Source organism: Rhamphochromis sp. 'chilingali', assembly GCF_963969265.1.
Source record: "Rhamphochromis sp. 'chilingali' genome assembly, chromosome: 9".
Classification (NCBI taxonomy): Eukaryota; Metazoa; Chordata; class Actinopteri; order Cichliformes; family Cichlidae; genus Rhamphochromis; species Rhamphochromis sp. 'chilingali'.
The window spans coordinates 5,865,010-5,890,904 of NC_137936.1; the positions used below are offsets into that span (position 1 = coordinate 5,865,010).

The following is a 25,895-nucleotide window of genomic DNA, read 5'->3' on the forward strand; positions in this document are numbered from 1 at the left end:
AAAGCAGAAATGCAGAAATAGCGTGTAAAAAAATTAATTAATTAATTAAAGAATAAAAAAATGCTCCCACGATTCAACAGCTTGTCAAAGCAGCAACGACTCGATGTAAATGTTTTTTTTGTCTCAGTCTCTCAAGTCCTTACGAAGGAATTTTGGCCCACTTCCACAAAAAAGAGGAAAAGTTACAGTTTAAACCTGCAAATTTACTTGTGTACAAAGAAATCCCCCCAGATTGGCTTTTATATAAAACGTATACTTTTTAAGTAACAATTTAACTGTTTTTTTTTTTATTTTTGGGTTTTTTTGAGAAAGGAGAATAATAATCTGATTTCCATTTGTGACATTGTGAAAGGAAAATCTTTTTTGAAAATATAAAGCGCCTTGAGGCAACTGATGTTGGGATTTGGTGCTGTATAAATAAAACTGAATTGAATTGAAGACTTGAGATGTCTGAAGGATCTTGCAGGAACACTGATACCGTTTTCCAACATACTGAACAGTAGACAGTGATTTCATAGCTGTTGGTGTCTGGATGAATGTCAGGCATGCAGGCTGACTGAACACTGAGGCTGGGAGGCTGGAACTCATGAGTGAGCATTGACACTGGCAAGAAAGAGACAGACACAGCAACAAGAAAATCAGAGGAAACAATGTGAGAGCCCAGAAGGGGCTTTCTTGTGTTCTCAGCAACTGCAGTTGGTAACAAGCTGCAACTGTATGTAGCTGGCAGCCACACTGGTCCTGTCCAGCAGATGGCGACACTGGCACACTAAAGGAGCAGTCACTACCGAACACACTGCAGACTCAATTGTAGGCTGATGCAGTTTGAATGATATATAATGGCTTCAACTGTTATAATTTTCTATCTATCAGAATATGGTGGAGCTGGTTAAAGGAATTTGTATTAATTCAATAAATGTCCTCTCAAAGATAATAAAGACAAACAAACAAAAAAAACATGCCATGTTTGTGTGTGTGTTTATGTCCACCTACACACAGACTGGAGCAAGCAGGAGTCCACTAAAATATGACAGCCACTCATCCTGACCTTCGCTTACTCAGAACCCCAGAAATACATGTGATAACTTTTGATTGGTTGAAATTTCTTTCAGACAGACTAAGAGCAAAATGTTTCTGAAGAAGTGTGATATAGCCATGACCCTGTCACTGGTTGACCACTGTTCCTTCTTTGGAGTACTTTTGATAGATACGGACCACTGCAGGCCGGGAATTCACTAACAGATGTGATGATGATGAGAAGCAATGTAAATCCAGAACAACCAACCAGACGACCTATCTATCTATCTTTCTATCTATACATATATACATATATATATATATTAGGGGTGCAACGATACTCGTATCGATATTGAACCATTCGATACAGTGCTTTCGGTTCGGTACGCATATGTATCGAACAATACAAATTTTTAATTTATTTTATCAACTTTTCTTCTGACGATGCTGTCTGTGTTGAGTGCTCAGTGGATCTGCGCTCGACTACTCCGCCTAGGCTGCACTGTCGAGCGCAGATCCACTGAGCGCAGCGCAAGCTAGCAAGACAGAAGCTAAGCTCGTTGCAACATGGCAAATTGAACCTCCCCCACCCTCATTCAGATCTGGCTAGGGTTGCCAACCGTCCCTTAAAAAACGGAATCGTCCCGTATTTAGAAACAAAAGTACACGTCCCGCATTGAGCTAATAAGGGACGCACTTTGTCCCGTAATACAGTGAGAATCAAAAGTAGTCTATAACTTTTAATGGAATTAACGCTTTGTTTGAAAACATAATTCCCAGCCCCTCTCCTGCTTTGTGACCAATGTGCTGACAGCACACTTATGACAATTCGAGTATGACAATTCAGATTACCGCTCATCTCATTGGTCGAGGAAAGGTCGCTTACGGAGAAAATACCGGAAGACAACAGATGACCACAACAAGAAGCATGGCCAACAGGGAAACAAACACCGACACTGCGGTGCAAGTCTCGGACGACAGTACACCTAAAGCTGGGCAAACACTGTGCGATTTTTTCAGTCACGTTATTCAGCTCCTGCTCAAACTGTACGATTGACTCGCAGGGGTTAGAAGTTCATAGGTCACGATGCAGGGTCTCACACTATACCACCCGATGCTCTGATGCGACCCGAGTGCTCAAATGTGCCTCCATAAAATGAAGGTTATAACAGAAAATCTGTCGCTCTCTCTCCTGATTTACGAATAAATTCTTTACAAATCCTACCATGTGAATTCATGGATTTTTTTTCACATTCTGTCTCTCACAGTTGAAGTGTACCTCTGGTGCACATTACTGACCTCTGTCATCATTTTAGGTGGGGGAACTTGCACAATCGGTGGCTGACTAAATACTTTTTTGCCCCACTGTATTTTGGTCTTCATGTGAAGTATGACCCTGAAGGTAAGCGCGTCATGGACAAAAGTAAAACAGTATGTTGGATGTGCCACGCAATGCTCAATTACATGGGTGGGAACTAGTGCGTTAGCGCAGTTAGCTCGTTAACGTGTTGACGTCGTCCAGCCCCACGCACGGGGCGATCCGCGGTAGCTCGTTAACGGAGATTTGCCGTGTTGTGGCGTTAACGTCATTTCAGATTAACGCTGACAGCACTAGTGGGAACACAACAAATATGACTTAACATTTATGCCGACATCATCCTAGTGCAAAGACAAGTGGAAGCAGACAAAAACAACAAGCACGCATGCTACAAACTTTACCCGAGTCATTTAGACCAGCGGTCCCCAACCCCCCGGGCCTCGGACCGGTACATATATATTATATATAATATAATATATAATATAATATATGTTGTGATATTTTGATACCATGGTAGCATTTACAGGATATTGTTTTATAGTGATATTATACAGGAAAACTGTTACTCAATAAGGCCCATTTACTAGTTGTTTTTCTCTTTCTCTCTGACCCATGTATTGATGTGTAAGACTCACAGGCTGGTACCCCAAGGTCGAAAATACCACAGAGACGAGACCACTTCCTTACTCCCATCCTCCCTTCCTTATCTTTTATAAAAGAGCTTGTTAAAAAGCCAGGTGGTTCGTTTCAGAATTCACTAATGAAAGAACTCTGTATTCTATGTCTAGGAGTGTATTTTGCTGGGATGATCATAAATTGTAGCTGAACTGATAAACTACACAAAGGATACTTCTTTGCTCACAAGGAAGGAAGACGTTTCCTTATTTGGTCTGTACCGGTTTGAACTGAGAATCTGCTGACACACGAACCTTTTTCCTCTATATAAGCTGTTGTATGATAAATAAACCTTTGAGTCGATTTGGGAAGGCAACCTGAAGCAGTCTGTGTTTCCTTGTTCTCCCAAGCTGCTCCCGACGTCGTAACTAACCCAGCTGAGCGGCATACCTGAGTGTTACTTTGAATAATTAGGAATCTTATAAGGAAAGGACAAAACTCTGCTTATCGGTGCTCACGCCTTGGAGGGAAACCGGGACGGAGATTTTCTCTTCAATATATAATATAATATATATATATATATATATTATAATATATAATATAATATATATATATATTATAATATATAATATAATATAGACCCCAGCCTCTATGGATCTTGTGCTCAGAGCTTGTTCTTGTGCTGCCATGATTAGTGCCTCTGTGCTGTCTTTCAGTCCAGCTTTGTCCAGCCACTGGTAGGATTTCTGGATATCAGCCACCTCCTCTATCTGCCGGTGGTACATACCGTGCAGGGCCCTGTCCTTCCATGATGGTTCCTCGTCTCCCTCCTCTTTCTTGGGTTTCTGCTGCCTGAGGTATTCACTGAGCACTCGGTCAGTTGGGGCCATCTTCCCAATGTATTCTTGGATGTTCGTTGTCTCATCCTGGACTGTGGTGCTGACACTCACCAGTCCCCGGCCCCCTTCCTTCCGCTTAGCGTACAGCCTCAGGGTGCTGGACTTGGGGTGAAACCCTCCATGCATGGTAAGGAGCTTTCTTGTCTTTATGTCAGTGGCTTCTATCTCCTCCTTTGGCCAGCCTATTACCCCAGCAGGGTACCTGATCACGGGCAGGGCGTATGTGTTGATGGCCCGGATCTTGTTCTTACCATTCAGCTGACTCCTCAGGACTTGCCTGACCCTCTGCAGGTACTTGGTGGTTGCAGCTTTTCTAGCGGCCTCTTCATGGTTCCCATTCACCTGTGGGATCCCCAGGTACTTGTAACTGTCCTCTATGTCTGCAATGTTGCCTTCTGGTAGTTCAATCCCCTCAGTTATATATATATATATATATATAAATAAATGTTTAAAAAAAGTCACACCAGACACAATTAACACAAGCAATTTTAATATCTTTTGAAAAAACAACAACAAAAAAGCACAAAACTGTGAAAACATAGAGAAATGTACACCTTTAAATTACACAAGCTCTTATAAACAAAATAAAGTCTCTTTCTATATTTACATCAGCAGGGGTTAACGACAGGTGACTCCTCATCACGTCTCACTAAAATAGGATAAACATTTTAAACATGTCATTGATATCCATCTCTGTACACAAAAGCCAGCATCCTTACAACGAGCCCCAACCCCAAGGAGGTCTGCCACTTTGATTTGTCAACTTTGCAGTCAGCCAATGAAGGATTGAGCCAGTCGCACAAACTTTATGTTCAGTCAACAAGGTCACTGAATGATGAGAACAAAGGCACCAAAATTATCCTTGGGTCTAAAAGTTAAATTATCCTTGGGTCTTGCTACTTCCTGGCATGTTTCCAGGAAGTAGCAAGTCTATTTCGAGCTTTAGTTTATTCAGTGGATCAAAGAATAGAGCTGCTACATTTATAACGCATTCTATTCTACTCATCTGTTAAAAAATCTTTACTAACCTTTACTACTGCTACTTAAAAAGTTAAGGGTTTAAGGCAGCGGTCCCCAACCCCCGGGCCTCGGACCGGTACCGGTCCGTGAGTCGTTTGGTACCGGGCCGCGAGAGTTGAGGCTCAGGTGTGAAATGTATGGTTTTCAGGGTTTTTAATCGGTTTACAGCGTTATTTTGTCATCGTTTTTATCGTTAGCTCAGTTTTCCTGGGTCTTTTCACGTGTGTTATGAATAAATCTTCTTTTTTTCGGTAATGGTACTAGTTTTATTTTGTTGTATTTATCCGCGACACCTTAAAGGCCGGTCCGTGAAAATATTGTCGGGCATAAACCGGTCCGTGGCGCAAAAAAGGTTGGAGACCGCTGGTTTAAGGTATTAAAAAAAAAAAAAGACAGATTTGTCTTCAGTCTGTTGATTTAGGAATAGAGGGAGTATGCAAAGCTGCTACTGTTAGCATTTCTCCAAAAGCAAGTCAGTCCACATGCTTTCACATTAAAAGACCCAAATTACTAGCATTACAAAGGAAATAAGTTTGGGGTATGGCCACACTGATGAAGCCACTTAATTCAAAGTTTTGACACAAAGCATGTGATGACATGATACGCGTAACGGGAAATGATAAAAGCTTGCCTTTATGCGTTTGTGTAGGCGAGGTTTTACTGGAGAATAGGCTAATTTACAACGGGGTGAGTATGACATTTACTTTTTTATTCCCCCATTCACACACTCCCTCACTAAACCATGTTTGTTTCTTTTATCCTTCTAACTTAAGTATATAACAAATGGTATACCATAGATGTGATCTATGGTACAGCCTGACATGTGGAAGTCTGTCCTTCCATTTTGGTGAGTGTTCCTAGTATTTTTTTGTCTTCTGCACGAATTGGCATTGTTTTTTGTTTTTTGTTTTTGTTTTGTTTTTTTGTTTTTGGGGGGGGGGGGGGTGCCTAAAAAAACCTAATTGGCAGTGTTAAGCAGTCAGTTACACCTGTCCATATTTGTAACTTGCTAGCCAAGCTTGCCAGCATTAGCTAATTACTAATTTAAAAGAAATAACATGGCATCAGTCACAAGTGCAAAACAAATGGGTAAAGTCCCAGTCCATCTTTTACATGCAGACTAACTGCAAAAAACCTAGTTTTGCTTTTTCAGCATGTTAAACTTGCTAAAGAATACACACTAGTAAGTGCTTACGAGGAGTAAATGTTACTAAGGACGCAGGGATGATTATGGTGTCTGGAGTTCTCATTGCTAAATCTACCTTCCTTTTGCTTTGGGTAATATTATATATAAATTTTTATAGATAAACATTTGTTCCCATCATAAGGAAATGGGGGTTTTGTACCAATAAACAACAGCTCTCTCTCCAATCTGAGGCACAGGCTGTGTCCAAAACCACTCCCTAATTACTCTATACTGCACTCTCAGTTTACATCACACACACACACACACACACACATATGTGTATGAGTGTGTGTTAAATGGCATTGCACTACTCAACAATGCAAAATGAAGGTCAGTTGTCCAAAAACCTGCTGCTGACTGCTGTGTATAACAGATCTAAGGCAGGAGAGAAGCAGTGATTAGGGACACAGCCTCACAGTTTTGGGGATGATCTGCCTCTCTGTTACAGGAACAGGAACGTAAAAGATGATGAAAGGAATACTTTAGCCTTTTTAGATGAAATTGACAAACATTTTTAAAGATTAAAAAAAAGCATAGTGATAATAATGATAATAATAATAATAATGCTGCGAGAGGCTGCATCTCAGAAGAAAAACACAGCAGACATTTGGATACACAGATACGAGGTGTTCAACACGACATCCAGTAAACATGCAAAGAAGCAAACAGAGGTATAAAAAAATAGGATAGGCTGAAGTTAACCCACCATGCTGTGGAGAGGGCACTGATGGACACACGATGACAGCAGCATGGCTCAAACTAACAGTGAGATGTGGGAGGATGATGGTGAGGTTGCAGTGTTGATTAATTGTACGTTACTTTTGGGCAACAAGGCCTGTCCGACCAGAAAAAGACTTTTGAAAAAAGCACGTCCTGAACTACCCTGAATGAAGTCCTGCTTTATCAGCTCAAAGCTAGCTTTGCTTTTGGCTGGTGCTATATAAATCTATACACAGAAAAGATTGTCGTATATATATTTATATATGGCATGTCACTATTCTGGGATGCCCTTCCACTCCATACATAGAAAGCCAGAGATGGGAGGGCCCTGTGCACAACAGAGCGGCAGACATGACAATGGATTAGTTCAGATTCAGTATATAAGGAGAATCCTGTGGAAAGGTGAGTTGCAAAGTGACTTGTAGATCGGCAACAACTGCCAATTGGATGTGTAGAAAGGCTGATAGCTCAGATCGAACATGGATCATGCAAATTTGGGGAGAAGGATTGTTGAGATAAACCTTTAATGCTAACTCTCCAACTGGTGCAAATGCAGAATAAGAGTGTGCCAAACACAATCTGTGCTTTTTGTCGTTAGCTAGACTAAGTCAGAGAGAGAGAGTTAGCACTCTCAACGCTCACTGCACAGACTCAGGGAAGGTAGCAGCAGCGTCTGCTGGCCAGATGACTGAATCTCTCCCCCTGACATGTTAATACTGCTGCTGCCCTACCTGCTGTTTCAGCCCCCTGCAGGCTGTTTACCCTTTACTTTTAGTGCCTCACATTTGTGTGCAGTGATGAGCTTAAAGACTGAACATTTCTAACATAAAGCCTGAGTTACAAACGCACACACATTTAAGTGGCAGTGTGCATATAGGATATATTTTTTTCCGTCTTGAACCATCCTATGGCCCGAGGCAACTGTTACTGAATATGACCATTATTTTTTTAATCTCGTTAAGCACACAGTACTAAAACTGCTGAAATGCACCTTTAATCACCAAATTATTTTATCCCTCCAGTTTGATTTGTGGTGTAACTTAAATAGGATGTGTGGCAACAGTAGTAATAACCACTCTTCTCCAGCAGGTGGCAAAGCTGACATACTGAACCCCAGAGTGGCTGATCCTCAGCTGTCTGACAGGAGGAAACAGGTACTCTGCTGAACTTTTAATCAATCTGCTTTAATTCCAGTCCCTGTGGGGGCATTTTGTTTGCCATAAGTCAACATGGGGAGAAAACAAGAAGCAGAAGGGATTAAATGTTAAACCTTCATAAATATAACTCCAAAGTTTTGACACAAAGCATGTGATGACATGATACGTGTAACAGGAAATGATAAAAGCTTGCCTTTATGCGTTTGTGTAGGCGAGGTTTTACTGGAGAATAGGCTAATTTACAACGGGGTGAGTATGACATTTACTTTTTTATTCCCCCATTCACACACTCCCTCACCATTTCTTTAGTTCATCCTCCATTCCTCCTCTCTGACTGTCATTCATCAAAGAGCAACCCGCCCACCTCAGCTACCCTCCCCTCTCATCCTATCCCTCATCTTTAATTTTCCTTTTCCTGGCTCCTCTACCAGTTGCCTTTCTTTAGTCCGTTAGGAGCACCAGTTCCCCCTCACTCCTCTCTCCCCCATCACTTTCCTCTCCTTCGCTGTATGGCGGTCGCTCCCTCTTGCGTTCCCGCTCTCTCTCCCTAGGCAGAGAGGTGGGTGTGGTCTGTCCCTCAGCTCTGCGAGGGATGGGCGGGACTTGCGGCAGGTAATGCTCCAGTAGCGCGGGGTGAAAAGGCATGGTAGCGACAGAGACCGAGCTGCTACCCCCCGGGTACTGGCCATCACTGTGGGGGTAATGGATCTGCTGTGGCTCCGTTTGACTGCAAAGACAGGAAGTGACACGTATATTCAGATATTCTGAGGCATTTATTGTCAATGAAAAAGTTAATCAAGGGCTTTAAAATGCTGATATCCGGTTGTTCAGTCTGACGTCACTAGCCGTGTCTGGACCTAAACTCCGCTGCAGGTCCATATATCAAACGATCACTATGGCATTACTGAGAGTTGAAAAACTGTCTAAACTCTTTCATCTTTAATAAAATGATCAGCGTTCTGCTCTACCAGGTGTAACAATTGAGTTTAACATCCAGGCATCCATGAAAACGGAATTTATGACATTTAACGGAGTTAGAAGTTAGCAGGGAGTTAGCTCGCTAGCTTCTATCTAAATACAATATAGCATGTCCTGACTGCGGGGTTTTGGAAACAAATTAAAACGTACAGCTCTGTTATCACTTTCAGCATAAATGAAGACAGAAAACTAAACAGCAGTGACGTTTGTAGGGTTACTGAAGTTGGGCTAGCTGGTATATAATGATGTGCTACGTGACCGCTAGCGACACAGCTATGTTAGCATAATATAAACAAGCTAACTTTTTTTCCACTCGATAAAAGTTAACGTGAGTGTTCTCGGTGGTCAGGAACAAATGTAATCGCATGGCAGGATGCTGTAAAAGGACCAAACTTCAGCCAGGAGAACAACTTAGATAATCCATCCACAATACGAGGTTAGTCATTCATATACTGCTGCATGGGCTGGGCTGTAGTTACATCCTAAGGTTTTAAAAACTGAGCTTAAATAAATGATTAGTGGTAATAAAAGCCGAGGGAGGTCAACAGGGATCACTGACTGTTTTAGGAGCTTTTTGAGATCAAATAGAAGAAAATACATAACATTAAACATGTTAACAACACAAAAGCCATATTAAACGCAGACTACTTTAGACCCGGAAGTAGGATTCGTCGCGTCATCACTGAACAACCGGATTGACACAGTATCCCTTAGGAAACGGTGGTTACTGGTGTTAGTGGCAGGTCTCTAGTCCTGTGTGAATGGGGCTTGGCAATCAGTTAGATAGTGATTGGCAGCAACCATTCACCAACCAGCTAAACATCAAAAAGTAGAGTGTTTAATTTATTAGCTAAAGCTAGATATTTGTGCTAATCCCCCTCCAAACCAAATATGTTTAGTGTTGTTTAGCTAAGAGTTAGCTTAGCTTTGGTTTTTTAGGTAGTGCTAAGCAGGCAGTATATATAAACACAGATTACAATATCATGAGAGCTGTAACACCAGAGTGTAAAATGCATATATTTTAAAACTGGACGTTACATTTTCACGTCTGTGTTGTTTGTATGCGTGTGTGTATGTTTTGCTGCCATGGCAGCCGATCTGTTTCAACATCACAAGCGCTGATTGGGTGAAGCGTCTGTAGTCACGCTTCATGGCAGTAAGTTGTTTTTTGTAATCTATGTTTTAATAAACCACCTTTAATGGTTTAAAAAATTTTGACAAATATCAGATCGTTGTTTTGGATCATCTCCGAGCGGGCAAGGCTCCCGGAGCGCTCCCGTTCGGCCATGCCGAATACTTGTCAACAGATCCTAAACCAGCAACCGAGTCTAAGGGTAAGTGCTCGAACAAGTCTGATCCGCAGCAACTCCACCTCTCCGTTTACAGGAGTTAAGGGTTCTGTTGCTGGTATCTTGGTGCGTGACACCACAGAGCACCTTTAAAGGTCCTGTTGGAGCCCAGGCCTCAACAGGTTAGAGCTGTTTTAACGCTAAAATGGTAAAACCCAATGGCACATTAGGCCGGTATTGTTCTCCTTCATAAGTATACGAGCCAGTCAGTCTACCAGTGTCTTCAATATGAAAGAAACAGGATTGAAGCTTTAGGCCAGTGTGACACCCTGATATTGATGTTTTGTTTCTATAAAGAGCCTAATAGAGGCTACATGTGCTAAAGCAAAGACAAACAAGAGTGAAACAGAAAAGCACTCCAAAACAACCACTGTTAACATTTCCAGCCTCCAACTCCTCCAGCTTAACTAGAAGGAGTTAGAGGGACCAATAGAGAGGGATTCTATTCATTGTCGAGGACACAGTGAACAGCCCAGCTGCAGTTGCAGTACTCCACTTTTGTTTGTGTCTTCAAGAATAAAGGAGGATAAAAAGGGGGGGCTTTGAGAGCTGCAAGCATTGTCTCCAGTGTGTGGAGGTGCAGCACAAACTCTTGTCAGGGGATTGAATTGTCAGTGTTTTTCTGCCAGGGACAAATTCTTTCGCAAGTTGTTTCTCAAAGCTGCTCAGACTCTACCTGTGCCCGTAGGTCCCTCTCTGTTCCTGCCGGCGGCTCTTCATCATGGCCTTGTACTCTCCCACCCGCAGCCGCCGTCCCTCCACTATGCAGGTCCGTTTGGGTCGGGGTTTGTATTTGTAATCGGGGTAGCGCTCCAGATGCTGCCTGCTCAGCCTCGCCTGCTCTTCGTAGTAAGGCTGCTTCTCCTGGTTAGACATGGCTTTCCACCGCGAGCCTACAGACAAAGACGCATCAACACAAAGGAGTGAGTTCATGTTCTCCAGCAGCAGAAGCTGTCATGGCTCGCCATGTTTCATTTCTTGTGGGGTTTTTGAAGCATTTGTCCCGTGTTTTATGTGCTACTCTGCCTGCATCTACATGTTGTCTTACTTTGGTAATTATCTTTCCTTGCACACCTTTTGTTATTTTACTTCCTTTTTGTCTCCCCTCCTTTGTAATCATCAGCCCTGCCCTCATTGTCCCACCTGTTCCCAATTAGATCCCTGTTTATTTATCCCGTCTCACCTTCAGTCTTTTTGTCACTCTTTCAGTTTTTCCATCTGTTTACTCTCCTGGATTCCCGTTTCTCGATTAACCCAACCTTGGAGTTTTCTTCCCCCTCATTGTTCTCTGCTGTAAGTTTAAGTAAGCTGCTGAAAGCTTGCCCTTTTGTTTGGTATCCGGTTTGCATTGTCCTTCATTTGGATCCTCCTTTTGTTAATCCATTAACAGAATGGTTATGCAAGAGAGGAAGCTTAAAATGCTTGTCGGGCCCACGTGGTTTCATTTTTGTTCTCATTCATTCAGATTTCGACAAAAAGTTTCAAGCAGATTTTATTCATTTTTTATGCACCTTTAAACTCCCATCAACATTCACTTATCTTAGATGATAGCTCTTTTCCTATTTGAGTCTTCCCAAGGACGCTGCTACAGTGTTAACATCAAAATATAACCAAAAAGAGGCTGCAGTAGCCCTCCTTCTGGATATTAGAAAAAATATCTCTTAATTATGAGGTTTAGTTATCGGGGTTTTACAGTCCTACCTAAATACAGCAATTTTCTTTTTTGGTTCGTCACAGTGGGGGACATTAGTGCCACTATTTTTAAGTCTTTCTTAAGAAGAGAAAGTAAAATTGGCGAAAGATTCAGGCCGTTAATTCTGGTACCTCTGCAGTCTAATTCATCACTGGTGATGAGCCCAACACTAACATCAGACTACCAGAATGTGTCATTTTTGCCTTTATTACTTTATTCTCCCAATTATTGGCAATAAAGTGAAAAAGAAATTTACTCTAACTGACACGTTCACATTTTTGGGCCATCACCCAAAATAAAGGGTTAGTCTATGCTGATGACCTAGACTCAGACGTCATACACGTGTTCCTTTACATTTTGGAAAGTTTATTTATCACTGCATTTACTGGTAACTCTCAAAGGATTACCTCAAGACTGAAGAAAACCTAAAAAGCTGCTGATTCCCCAGCAAGTTCCAAAGAATCTCATCTTTCCTTTCTAACCATTCTTTCACTTCATTTCTAAAAATATGCGTTTGTGTTCAGACTTGACTTAGTCATGCCCCTAATTTTTAACACTGAAAGTTCCTGTTAAAATACTCTGAGTCTCTCTTTACAGAGAACATAAATCAAATTGTAGTGAATGGAGACTGCACTGATGCTGCCCTCAAAAAGATCCACACATCTAAATCTCATGATATGCAAAGCCCCGTTCCTTCGTGTTTTCTTTCCCGTTTCGTTTTTTAACTAACTATCTCGATCACGCTCTCTCACATTCACTGATATAAAGCGCCTTGAGACGACTTTTGTTGTGATTTGGCGCTATATAAATAAAATTGAATTGAATCTGACTGGTTAAAGCTAACTCATAGTATATGGTGATAGGCAGAATTACCTATTAGTTTCTGTGCCACAAACTACCTGATGCTTCCATAAAGGTTATTCAAAAGCAAACACTTTGAAATAATTCAAGGTCAAAAAGCAGCATGTTTAGGGTTGTGGTCAAAACTGTGTTTTTTGCATTGAAAGATAAGTATTAGGCAAGTAATCAGTACTATGTATTTAAGCAAATTAGTGGTTTTTATGTGTGTCTGTGTGAAAGATAGACACACAAACTCTCTACAATACAAAGGAATGTAAATGTTTGTTTGAGGGAAAGGGATTCATCCCTGTGTGTGTGTGTGTGTGTGTGTGTGTGTGTGTGTGTGTGTGTGTGTGTGTGTGTGTGTGTGTGTGTGTGTGTGTGTGTGAAGAAGCAGGTGGGTCTTTACTGCCTCACATGTGCCAGGCAGGGTCTCAGAATAGAGACATAAACCCACCCCTAACCAGTGCTGCTCTCACCCAGGATCTTGCTGATGGAGGAGTTGTGCATGTCAGGGTAAGTTTGCAGGATCCTCCTGCGCTCGTCCTTGGCCCACACCATAAAGGCATTCATGGGTCTCTTTATGTGGCCTGAGGAGGGAGGCGGCCGTGCCTCAGCGTAGCCGCCTGGGACCGAAACGTTCAGGGTACCTACAGTAAACAAGGGTACAGGCTGGCTTGTAAATATGTTACAAATATATAAAGGAATAGCTATTTGTTTCTTGCTGTAAGTGGTGCATGTCTGAATATTAACCTTTTTTTCTTGCAACACTAAAACTGGTGAAAGTTTCTCTTCACCCACAAACATCCAATTTCATATGATTCACATTCTCCATCCTGACGTTTAAACCAAAGACAGGAGTTACTAAGCTTTACAAAGATAAGGTTATTACTTTGATGAAGCTAAATCTGAAGGTCTTGGATATTGTATTTTCATCTTTAAATGTCTGTGCCATATTCTGATGGCACATTAATAAAGCATGTTTGGAAGAAAACATTTCTGCTAATCGTGCTATTTCCCAGAAACAAACAACATTAAACAGGCTCTCCTGATTTAGCCAAGTGGTTGCTTTACCGAGATCAACATCTGAGTGACAGTAATGCCTTTGATTAGTATTTTTCCAATATGGAAGTAAGCTAATATTAGCTTGCATACATGAGCTTGCCTGGTTGCTTCTAGGCAATGCAGATGAGCATTTAGCTAGCTAGATTTTGACAGTGGCGCTTAGGGGAGCGATAAAACAGGTAATTTAATGGGCAGTATTGCAGACTATTAGCTTGGACAAAAGGGAGCCAGAATTCAAGTTAAAGTCACACTAGGTAATTAGCACCTTTTAGTGCTAAAATTAAAGTTAGCACTTGCTGTGTCGATTAGCTCTATAGTGTAATGATATAGGCATATGCCTAACATGTGGAAGGTTCCTGAAGGAGACATTAATCTTTTAGAGTTTGCATCAGAGGTTACATTGGTGCAAAAAATCTGCCAAATCTAATATCTCTTGTGGTGACTCCTTGCAAATAAGCACAAAGTGCCTTGAGGTGTTTTGGTGCTATGTAAAAAACCTGAATTGACTTCAAAGAAACTTCTTCAGTGTTCACTTTGTGGCTTCTCTAGCGTTCTCATGCCTGCTAGCAATCTGTTAAATGGTAAATGGACTGGTTCATCTAGGGTTTGAGAGTAACGAAATTTCTATTCTCTGTATGTCCTGTACATGTGGCAGAATTGACAAATAAAGTTGACTTGACTTGACTTCTTCTATAACACCTTTCTACTCTACTTAAGCACTCAAACCACTTTACACAACATACCTCATTCACACATTCATACACATTTATACAAGCACTTTTTTAACTTAAACACTTTCTATGTAGCATTCACACACTTTCACACTCTGATGAACGCATCAAAAAGCAACTTAGGGTCCAGTGTCTTGCAGACTGGAGCAAAACTCCAACTTTCTGATTAGCAAATGACCTATTTTACCGTCCGAGCTAAAGCCACCCAATCTAATCTAGGTCAATCTAAACAGGTTATACTGCATGCTACTTCCATGGAGAAAAAAATGCTAATTTTAATAAAATTATATGACTCAATCAAATAAAATAAAATATTTGACTATAATGACAAAGATAAATGGATGGGTACCATAATGATATAATAAGCTATCAGGGCAGCGTAACAAATGTTGGTCTCATTACAACAACAACTTGGCAAAACACAGATAGGCATTAAACAGACTTTTTCAGGGATGCCTACCCTCAGAATCACTGCTGAGGTGGTCCTCAGTGGACGGCAGGCCATGTCTGTTCTCACCTCTCTCACTCTGAGACATCCTCTCATTGCGAGGAGAAACCTTAAAATCCTGCAGACATTAAAAGAACAAAAAGAAAAAACAAAGACATATGAACTCAGAAATGGTCTAAAGTCAGACAAATATTCACACACCAGCACAAAGAGACGATTTAAATTTGCACTGCAGTAAAAAAAAAAAAAAAAAAGGTGACCTAATGTCGAAGAGGAGTGTTCATGGCACACGTGTTACACTGGAGTGCTATTTAAGGTAAAGACATGGCACGCTCACCATATCAGCCGCTGCTTAAATGCAGAGCTGTAAATGCAAAGACAGGAAATGACAACACTATGGAGGAGGAAGAATGGTATTTATTGTTGGAGGGAGGAAAGGTAAAGAAGACAAGGCAGGGACGGGAATGTGGCAACTCTGAATTTGCAAAACTACCACACCATCAGCGTATTATCTGTCGACCATTCCCCGCGCTGTAAAACGCTATTCATCCACATGCAGCGGTGTGAAGCGCAATACCAAAATAGGTCAGTCAACAGTATTGGTGTTAACACAGCCGCCAAGGCGAGATGGAGCAGGATAATGGAGGAGAGGAGGAGGAGGAGAAGGAGGAGAGCCACAGATTACAGTATTACTGTGGACAAAGAGACAGGGCAGGTGGCTCAGTCAATGCCACACTGAGGCCTTTGTGGTATTGTAAGGCTGCAACAGCTGTTGCTTAGGACGGAGCAGAGACCAAAGCTTTAGCCACCTTAAAGAACAAAAACGTAAGAACCCAATAGAAGACCATTTTCACAAGAAGCAAAACAAAATAAACAGCAGGTTCTCGAACAAAATATGCAATTTTGAGATAGTCTAGTAGCACTTACAAACAGCAGTTTACAGTTTACTCAGCTGACTTAAGCTGTAATAATGTGCTTCTGCATGTGGGTGCGGATCTATTGGATACTCAGGAGGAGCGCAGCACCATGTAACCCTAAACCAACCTCTAAATGTCGACCAGAGAAAGAGCAATACACCGTTTACATCAGGAGTCCATATATTTATTTTAATACAGCTAACGTAAACTGAGTGGTGTGATTAAGCACACAAACACAGTCAGTTCTGTACAACATTATGTGAAGCTGTGCTGGTTTAATTTCATAGATTTTAAATAAAAGATGGACGTCGGGTTGTGGAACTGGATAAATATATCAGCTACTTGTAACAAACAAAGAGAGGGACACACAGGTCTAAAGACCGATTGGCAACCTCCTGGCAACTTCCAGCAACCAGTGGTTATGAGGTGATCGCCAGCCTGCCTCGACTCAGGCCTTAGGCAGTTGGTCTGCGTTCTTAAAAAACTTCTGAATGCGAATGTTGCTGAAAGGTTAGCGTGTGTATGTATATATATATATGTATATATATATATATATATATATATATATATATATATATATATATATATATATATATATATATATATATGTATTTTTAATCCACACTTATAAGCCAGTCAGAAGCGTTGGGAAAAATTATCCTACAGAATTTGTGATTTCACTCCCTAGTTTTATTTATTAGATGTTTATTTTGTAAATTACAAGTTCATTAATTATTTATTATTGACAGAAGTTGGTGGAGACATGCAGAACTAAAAGATAGCTAATATTTAGATTTCTATGACTATGACTATGGTTCTGTGGCAACACTGGAAAAAAACAACACACTATGACAAAGGAATATGTGGAAGGATATCACCAAAGCAACATTAATCTGCGACATGTTTTTACTGCCCCCGTGTGGCCAGAACGGGGGCAGGTCTATGATCTAGACCAGCGGTTCCCAACCTTTTTTGCGCCACGGACCGGTTTATGTCCTACAATATTTTCACGCACCGGCCTTTAAGGTATTGCGGATAAATACAACAAAATAAAACCAGTACCAGTACCAAAAAAAAGATTTATTCATAACAAACGGGGAAAAACCCAGGGAGTTAACGATATAAACTTTTTTTTTTTTAAAAAACGATAAAAACCCTGAAAACCATAAATTTCACACCCGAGCCTCAACTCTCGCGGCCCGGTACCAAACGACTCACGGACCGGTCCGTGGCCCGGGGGTTGGAGACCGCTGATCTAGACTTCACAAAGGCAACCCATCCATAGGAAAACACTGGGATGGAAGCACTTTTGTAGCTAGCTAGCAGAGACAAATTTAAAAAATAATATTGAGTTGACTGCCCAGTACAAATTCATGTGGTCTCGGACAGACGAAAAAATGAAAACAAATTGCAAAATATACTTGGGTGGCCTTCAGGATACCTGGGTGGGCCCTAAGTAAAGTCTATGTGTGGGAAACACTGTAAAGTGATGTGAAGAATTCTCAGGTAAGAGACTGAGATAATGCTACGACACAAAACACGTATTAAGTTTCTTTGTGTGTGTTTTGTGCATTTGTAGGCTATATGCCACAGTGTTACTAGAGATAGCCTACAGTGAAACCTAACCTAAAAATGGCACAGTATGTACAATGGCAATTTCCAGAACGAAGTCCGTGTCTTAAAGTGGCTCGAACACACCGCTCTAACTGGAGTTTAAACATTAGCTCACCGGCTTTCCACCAACTTCTCTCTCCCGGTCCCTCTCCCGCCCCGCACTGCCGTGGCTCCTCAGGAGCTGCTGGGCATCGTGGATAGCCTGGGTGACCACGTCGCCGTCTCCCAGGAAACCTGCAGACAAAAACAAAGCACGAAGAGGAGAGCACAAAATGAGGACCAAGATAATTATGATGATTAAGGAAAAGAAAATGAGACAGAGGAAGGTAAAGTGTCAGTTCTCATCAGAAGACCTCCTCTAGAAACACATCACGGATCTTATGAACAGTCACCTACAGATGATGATTAGTTTCATATCCTGCTGCTGGAAATGACAGTTGAAGAATGCAATCATCCTCTTGTGGAAAAAGACGACTGCACAAAGTTTTAATTCATTTCAGCCACTTGCTCAGTATTTACTGTATTTTATACAAAATAGAGAATAACTGTTTATGAGTATCTGAGCGTCCTTTATTAATGCTTAGTTTGTCGCACTAAAGTCAAAAAAGTTATGTTCGTTGTGCTCAGTCTCCTTAAATCAACAGTGAATAGATCTACAGGAAATATGATGTGCTGCAGGTTAACGTCAAATGCTTTAATGCTTTACCATGCAAAGCAGTGTGACTGTGTGCAACTCACTGAGCGCAGATCGTGGTGGACTGTGGGAGATCTCTCTCTGGAGATCTCTGGGTCTGTATGCCCCCTGCAGCGCCAGTGATCCCAGCTCCAGGCTCTGTGGACTGGGTGTCTTCCCCAGCTCCAGACCCTTGGGCTTGGAGGTCAGGTTCAAGGGCTGACTTGCTTCCTAAACACACAGCAAGAGCAGATGAGCAGGGGTGGGGCTACTTCGACATATTCAGGTGAAACCGCAAAGGCCAAGGGTGTGCGTGTATTCCAGCTATGCACGGCACATTTGGCATGTCGGAGCAGATCTGTCACACCTTTGTAGTATTTTTTTTAGTCTTTTGTCTTCAAGTTATCCTCCTCCTCTCTTCCCTTTTGTTTATTTAAGCTATGTTGATCTATCCCTGCTTGAGAACCTGCCGTGCAAACACGAGTCGCACTACATTTACACACACACACAAGCACACACGCACGTCGAGAAAACACACACCTATGGCCACACACATTAAACCTTCAACAGAGGGTGTGGTGTATTCCTAAAGCTTTTCAGCCTCCCAAATACCAGAAAAGGATATTATTTGTTCGCTCCAGAAGACTTCACTTTCTTTAAGCTTCCTAAAACCACACACATGCAGAAGGTACGCACACCATACAGCAAGCAAACACAGCCATAATTCCCTGACTTCTCAGTAATGTGCTCATATAAAGAAGTGAGTTGGACAAGGTATGCACAATAAAGTGATACTGTACCTGTCGGAGGGAACCACTGCTTCTCTTCACGGGGGTGGGGTGAGTGTTTGACAGTAGCTGCATGGAGTAGTCCATAGCTGTGAAAGGTTAAAATTAAAAATAAATAAATGACCATTCTTAATGCATCGATTTAAGAGTTAAGAACGAACAGCAGTTTTAGACAGAACCAAGTTTAAAAGTAAAACTATTAGCATTACTATTATCATTAGCCTGTTAAAAAAATTGTTTAGTTACCATCCTAACGGACCAAGCAACATGCTAGCATTTTATGGGTAAAATTAGCTTCACTGTAAAGCCTGTTGCAGACACTGACAGCTGGAGCCACAACAGCCAAGCAGCCTTCCATGGCTGGGACTCATGCTCAGCTGGTGTAGTGCACTGTAAAGGCTTAGTGGTAAAATCCACGCAGTCATCAAAACATATGCACGGACCCTCGCCCTTGATGACCAAATTTATGTCACGTGGACCCATCAGACCCAAGCGGACCACAGCAGACGTGGAGAGTATACTCAGAGCTTAAGAAAAAAGGACATTAGCCTAATTTTGTTAAGCTCAGACACATGATCAATAGCATACTTGTAAAAACTAAAATGTTATGTGGCCTTTTTATGTAGCGCAGGTGTTTATTTCAGCTCTTCACCTCCATTAACTTGCACTCACTGAGGACTATCTAGGATGAAATGCAAAGACTCTAATCTGGCCCAGTGGACGGCTTTTGAAAGTGTGAAGGAAGACATAGACTCTGGGCTTTTAACGGTATTTTCATAAGTTTTACAGCTTTTCCTATTGAAAAAAACCCACCCCATCCCAACACTGCCATACACGGCACACCAAAGTAATTAAAGTGGTTTCTTTGTCTTTGTTGGACATCCCTGTCCTACAGCCTTACATTCATTTTAGCATTTAAATGTTCACTTCCAGCATCATTAGCCATGAATCCACCATAATACGAAGGCAGTTTGTTTATACAGAATATCGAGTGCAGAGGATAAGGCAATATCACCTCTCCAATGGCAAATCTCAAACTATTGCCAAGATAAATTTGTGATATAGCATTTATTCAGCTAAGGTTGAATAATAACGTGAGTAAGTGATACAGTCATTCTGAGACAGTAGATGTTTTGTTACAGTTTGAGAATTAACATAATTTGCGCATGGCCAAGTGGGAGTTGCAGGGAATCTCCCCAAAATACAATGTCCAGTTGATACGTGAGGTTACATGCAAATGTCCAAACAAATAAAAGATCTGAGCAAAATGAAAGCAAAGGGCTCAAAGTTTCACTCCATGCATATTGTTTTTAAAAACGCTCTGGTTACTGCTGACCTCTTCTACACAGCCCAGCACTCCGACACATTTTACATTCATGTGTCAAAACATTCAGAGCCGCTCACGCACACATGCACTTCTCGATATAATGGCTATCCTTAAATTCCACCTACACTGTTTTAAAGACTGGCCTTGTGTCTTTAAGTTTGAAAAGAGCTTTTAAGGCTGGTGAAAGCAAGCTTCTACAAAGCTGTGGCGTTCGAAGCCGTGGCCTCAATAGCCTGCTAACTGTACAAGCATACGTGTTTGAAAGGTACATTCAAGCACTGTTGCACTGGAGTCTCACGGATGCCTTTCTAGTTCCTATAAAATAGCCCCTGAGTTGAAGTACATAAACACTCAGGGATGGCAACTTATGGAGCTGTACTGATGGAGATATCTTTTCAGCACAAAGTTTCTGGCCTTCAAAGCTTGCAGTCATTGGTAAGTAGAGTGTTCATTCTTCCCACACAACAGGGTGCATAAGAAAAGGCTTTGAATGAATTGACAAAACACAGTGTTCACTAAATCAAGGGAATCCTTGGAGGATTATTAGCAGGTCACAGCAGTATTTGAAGAAGAATGTAGTATACAGCATGACCTTATTGAGCCCTCCAGAAATACTTTGATTTGCTGGGAGTTTCTCTGACTAAAATGGACCATCAGTGTCAGTGTTGTGTTTATTACTCAGTAAAAGTAACGTATTACACATGATTCATTACTTTTTTTTAACCCAAGGAATAAAGTAATGCATTACTCTGTGGAGGCAGAATGCCCTTCACACAGGTCAGCCCAGAGGTTGTTAAAGGACACTTCTCTGAAAGTTACTTTATACGGTTGCAAACATGTTTAAAAATGAGTGATGGATTAAAGATTACATAATGTTAGAAAGAATATTACCTTGTTGTTGCCGTCATAACTTTCCAGTGTTTCAAAAGCCTGCCTGCCATTGCTAGAAATGTCTGCAGTGTTTGCCTGATATTCCTTAAAATTACGGATACAGAGCGGTGTTCCTAGATCCCACAGCCTGAGTCAACAACTCTGCCCCAACAAAGCAGCTCCGAGCTTTCTTTTAATGCTGCACTGCTGTCAGCCTGCATATGAAAAAATAAATAATAATAAAACTGAAACCTTTCCACTTGATTACTCACTCGGCTTGCAGGGGATCGGTTGCAGTGGCAAGGTCATCTGGGGGTCAGAGTTGACCTGGAGGGGTTGGGTGGTGGGGTGGAAAGCTGGAATCATCACGTAGGGCATGTTCACCTGCTGGGACAGAGCAGGACACGTGCACGTTACAGACAAGCCCCATCCGTCTCACACATTCATTTATTAATCTCCCACTCTGCTCCTTGAAGTGATTCAGGAAGATGTGCGAAAGGTCGTGAGAGGAGCTGACCTGGATCTGCTGCTGAAGCAGGTTGATCTTGTGCTGCTGCTGGATGAGCTGCTGCTGCTGCTTGGCGATCTGAGACACAGAAAAACGAGACACACAAGTGAGCGCTAGCCTGTATAAATTCTAACGATCAGCCATGACGCACGCATGCGGCGGTTCATTTATTCCCAGAAAAAAGCTGGCGAGTGCGTGCGGTGTTCTCCTTCTGTGGACTTGTGTGAAAAAAGGCACATTAGACAAAGATCTTTTTTCAATTTCGGCCATCTAATTTGCCTAGTGTTATGGAGCAAGAACACAAGCACCAGTGCACACAGGGGCTTTTCGTCTGTTTGGTCAGAAAGGCCCTTTATATTCTTTATCAAGATAATACACAGCAGAGAGACAGAAATTTGTTTTGAGATGTCCACATGTTTGCATGTTCTGTTGAACTGGGTGAGTGATGCAAAGATCTGGTAGAGATACCTGTTCTTGCTGTTGCCGAGCCAGCTCCATCTGCTGCTGCTGTTTCTCCAGCAACAGGGCGGCCATGTTTCTCTGCTCAGAGTGGGCTCCCAGGAGCTGCTCCCTCAGACCACTCAGCTGGTTGATCATCATCAACAGCTGGAGCTCCTTCTCTGCCAGAGATTCGGGGGTACCTGGTGGGAGGAGTGGGAGGCTTTGTGTTTTTATGCAGGATAAGGCCGTTTTTTTTTTTTATTCCTTCTTATTCCGTTTTTGCTTTAGTAATGTCTCCAACTATCACCATTATTATACCGGAGGGATAAAAAAAATACTATTCTCTTCTTGTTCTTACAGTTTTGTTATATAACCTCTCATGTTTTCCCATTTTTCCCACAAAATTTCTCAAAACATGAAGCTTTTCTTCTCTTTATAAAAGAAAAATCATATTTTTATGGTGAATAATATTTTTCAGTTTTACAAAAAGATATTTTTGCTTTTATTAAATTAAATTTCACAAAATACAAAACTTTTGTCATTTTTATGAGACTGAGAAAAATTTCTTGTAATTACCTAAAAAGGTAATTTTTTCCTCCACAAAACAATATTTTCAGCAAAGTTTTTAATGTTAAACTTTCCCTCTTTTAAAAACATCTTGTTATAATAACAAACTTCTCAATCTCACAAAAACCTTTCTAACTTTCACAGGATCATTTTCAAATGTAATATCTTGTCTTTTATCTCCTCACACCCTCCGTGGGTCAAGTTTCACACATTCAGAAAAACCAAAATCTCAAAGAAAAAAACCTGAAGCTTCTTCGTAACATGTTGCTTTATGTTTCCTATATTTCAAAATCAATTGCTATCTTGTAATCTCATAACTGCTAGAAAAGGATGTTGAAAGCGTTGAAACTGATAAGCATCTTTTTTCCCCATTTTGCAGAAACAAGCTGTTATACCAAACTGCTTAGATCAGAAACTGTAGATAATGTTTGCAGGACAGACGCGTCCTCACTATGAAAATGAATCTTTCATCGCTGCCAAAACTACAAAGCCAATTCCAAAAATGTGTCAAATGTAAATCTCATAAACTTGTCTTTTATTCACTGTAGAGACACATTAAATGTCTGAGCTGAGAAACTGTAAAACTTCAAAATATCTCACATCTCAAAAAAAAGTTGGGATGGGAGCACCAAAGCTGGGGAAGCACTTTCCAGTTAGGTTAACTGGCAGGAGGTCAGTAACATGACTGGTTATACAAGGAGCATCTCAGAGATTCCAAGAAGTACATCAGAGGATAACAAATCTGTAAAAAAACTGCAGCTACAGATTTCAGAATAATGTTTCTGAATGCAAAGTCAGAAAGATTATAAATATACATAATATCATTAAACGATTCAGCGATTCTGGAGGATTCTCTGTGTACAAGAGACAAGGCAGGAGGCCACCTCTGAATGCTCGTCTATCTTCGGGCCTTCTGAAGCTGGACTGAAGCAAAGCGCAAAACTGTTGTTAGATCAGACAAATCGAAATTCTGAAAATCACAAATGCCACTTCCTCTGGTCTAAAAATGAGAAGGACCATCCAGCTTGTTATGAGCAAGCAGTTGAAAAGTTTGCATCCCTGATGGCACAGAGGTGAATTTATCAGTTTGCACATCTGGAGAGGCACAACTAATGCCTCAAGGTGAAACAAAAAATGCTGAAAAGAAGACCCAGGACTGCCGAGCAGCTAGAGTCTGCTATCTCTCTGCTCAGTTCTACCAAGTGGTAAACATGGTGTGGCAAATGTGGGTTTATGATAATCATTACATTCATGTGCAAACAAATACTAAAAAAAGGGATCAAATAATTCAGTGAAATGATTGAGATAACAGCAGCACACATGTGCTGTGAGTGTGGTTATATCAGTGAGACGGGCACAGTGACAGCCAGCACTGGATTTCACTGGTGTGTGTGTGTGTTATCACTGTACATATGATAAATATTACATTGTTAACCCCAGAACACACACACGAGTTTTGTAACGCCATCACTACACTTTGTCCTTAATGTAAATATGTAAGAAAAATTTCCCCTTGTGGGACAATTAAAGGATTATTCTATTGTATTCTATTCTATTCACTTTCGCATGGGTGAAAATTTAGGGTTAATTAAGCCTTCACACACACACTGGTTATGTTTTACCTTTAAAAAGAGGTAGAAGAAGAAATATCTACATATCTTCCATCTAAATGTCAAACCAATGGTTTGCCACATGCTGCTGTATGCACCAAGCTGTTATATATGATGCTTTTAAATTGATAAAACAAATGAGAAATAGAATAGAAAAGCTGTAATTCATACGGTCTAATTGTATATGTACAACATTTGTAGTGTTTGAAACTAACCTTTCAGCTGTCCTGACCCCACTGTGCTTTTATCCAGGAGTTTGTCCTTCCAGTCAGCATTCAGCAGCTTCTCAATGGTAGGCATCACTGTTAAGAGAACACTAATGGTACTCAGCGGGACCGCAGTGGGCAGCAGTAGATGGCGTGAAAAATATATTCTGTCAAATAAAATACATCTAACACTAAACTACTTTCTGAGCCTCTCTTCTGCTTTTCTAATGGCATTGATTGAAGAAGACGTTTGAGGTGTCGAAGGGCAGAGGTTGTTTGTGCATCAGGGAGAAGTTCTGAGTGTTTGAGTGGATCAATATTTGGACAGAGAACAATTCAAGGTCAGTGACTGGAGCAAATTTGAGAAAGATTTAAGGCAAGGAGTGCAGGCTGGTTAAAGACTAGAGGGCAACGAGAGTCTTGCACGCGGCTCAGAGAGAAGCCCTTCACTCCCTACCAAAGAAATTGAACACAATCACACATACAAAAAAAAAAAGCCCCTGAACTCGTTCAGGAATCCAAACAACACCCCCGCTTTGTGAGACAAACCATCACTTCCACACATCGATTTTAAGCAGACTGCATTGTTTAATGCTGAATAGCAGCAGAATGTAGCGCTCTCAAACACGTAAGATATGGAGTCATCAAAGTCTGAGATGGGAAAATTATATGGACGTGTGTGCGAGTAAGAGAGAAAGACTCCCACAGAAGGTAATAACACTGAGGTGCAGAAAAGAGAAAGGCTGAGGGCTGAATTGATACTGTCTGAAATCCAGTAAATACTGAGGCAAAACTGTTAAGTGCCAATCCGACTACATGCTAACATCCAAACAGCTTGGATCTAAAACGTTACTCTCAAGATACACAACTGACAATTTTAATGAACTTAAGTATTTATGCCTTCCTGAGCCTGGTTTTATATTAATAATAATAATTAATAATAATATATTATAAGTTTCTTCCTGTTAAAATTGAGTTCTTCCTTCCCACAGTTGTCTAATCCTGGTTTGGCTACTAACCGTACGACCGTTGCTGTAAACTGGCATTATACAAGCAAAACACACATTCAATATTTGCATAAAACACGAGTCAAAAATGACATACTTTACATGTCAGTGACTAAAGCTTGTTTTGCTAAGCTTATATCTTCAGGCCTCATGCTTGTAGGCAGGCGTGACAATGATATCATCTAATTGTCGGTATCTGGCTGTCTGCGAGTATTTGTGCTGTCTCTTATAAAACTGGGAAAATATTCTTTGCAGAACATTTGTAAGTAAAATTAATGTATGTATAAAGTACTTTGCTAAATTGACTTAGCAAGTTTCAATGACTAACATT

At 41.1% G+C, this 25,895-nt stretch overlaps 1 protein-coding gene across 4 annotated transcripts in view; it reads right to left on the reverse strand.

Moving 5' to 3' along the window:
- Positions 1-5,614: 5,614 nt before the first annotated feature.
- sox13 (SRY-box transcription factor 13) overlaps positions 5,615-25,895 on the reverse strand; it is a 53,247-nt gene continuing 32,966 nt past the window's right edge. For 3 of the 4 annotated variants that reach the window (XM_080892244.1, XM_080892243.1, XM_080892241.1), the window contains 11 exons: positions 24,567-24,653; positions 22,202-22,374; positions 21,743-21,811; positions 21,498-21,612; positions 19,041-19,117; positions 18,306-18,471; positions 17,683-17,801; positions 15,049-15,154; positions 13,272-13,442; positions 10,936-11,152; positions 5,615-8,659 (listed from right to left, as the gene is read on the reverse strand). In XM_080892244.1, coding sequence (XP_080748370.1) covers positions 8,374-8,659; positions 10,936-11,152; positions 13,272-13,442; positions 15,049-15,154; positions 17,683-17,801; positions 18,306-18,471; positions 19,041-19,117; positions 21,498-21,612; positions 21,743-21,811; positions 22,202-22,374; positions 24,567-24,653 — 1,586 coding nt within the window. In that variant the 3' untranslated portion in view covers positions 5,615-8,373. The remainder of the gene's footprint in view (positions 8,660-10,935; positions 11,153-13,271; positions 13,443-15,048; positions 15,155-17,682; positions 17,802-18,305; positions 18,472-19,040; positions 19,118-21,497; positions 21,613-21,742; positions 21,812-22,201; positions 22,375-24,566; positions 24,654-25,895) is intronic. The other variant, XM_080892242.1, reaches the window with a different exon arrangement.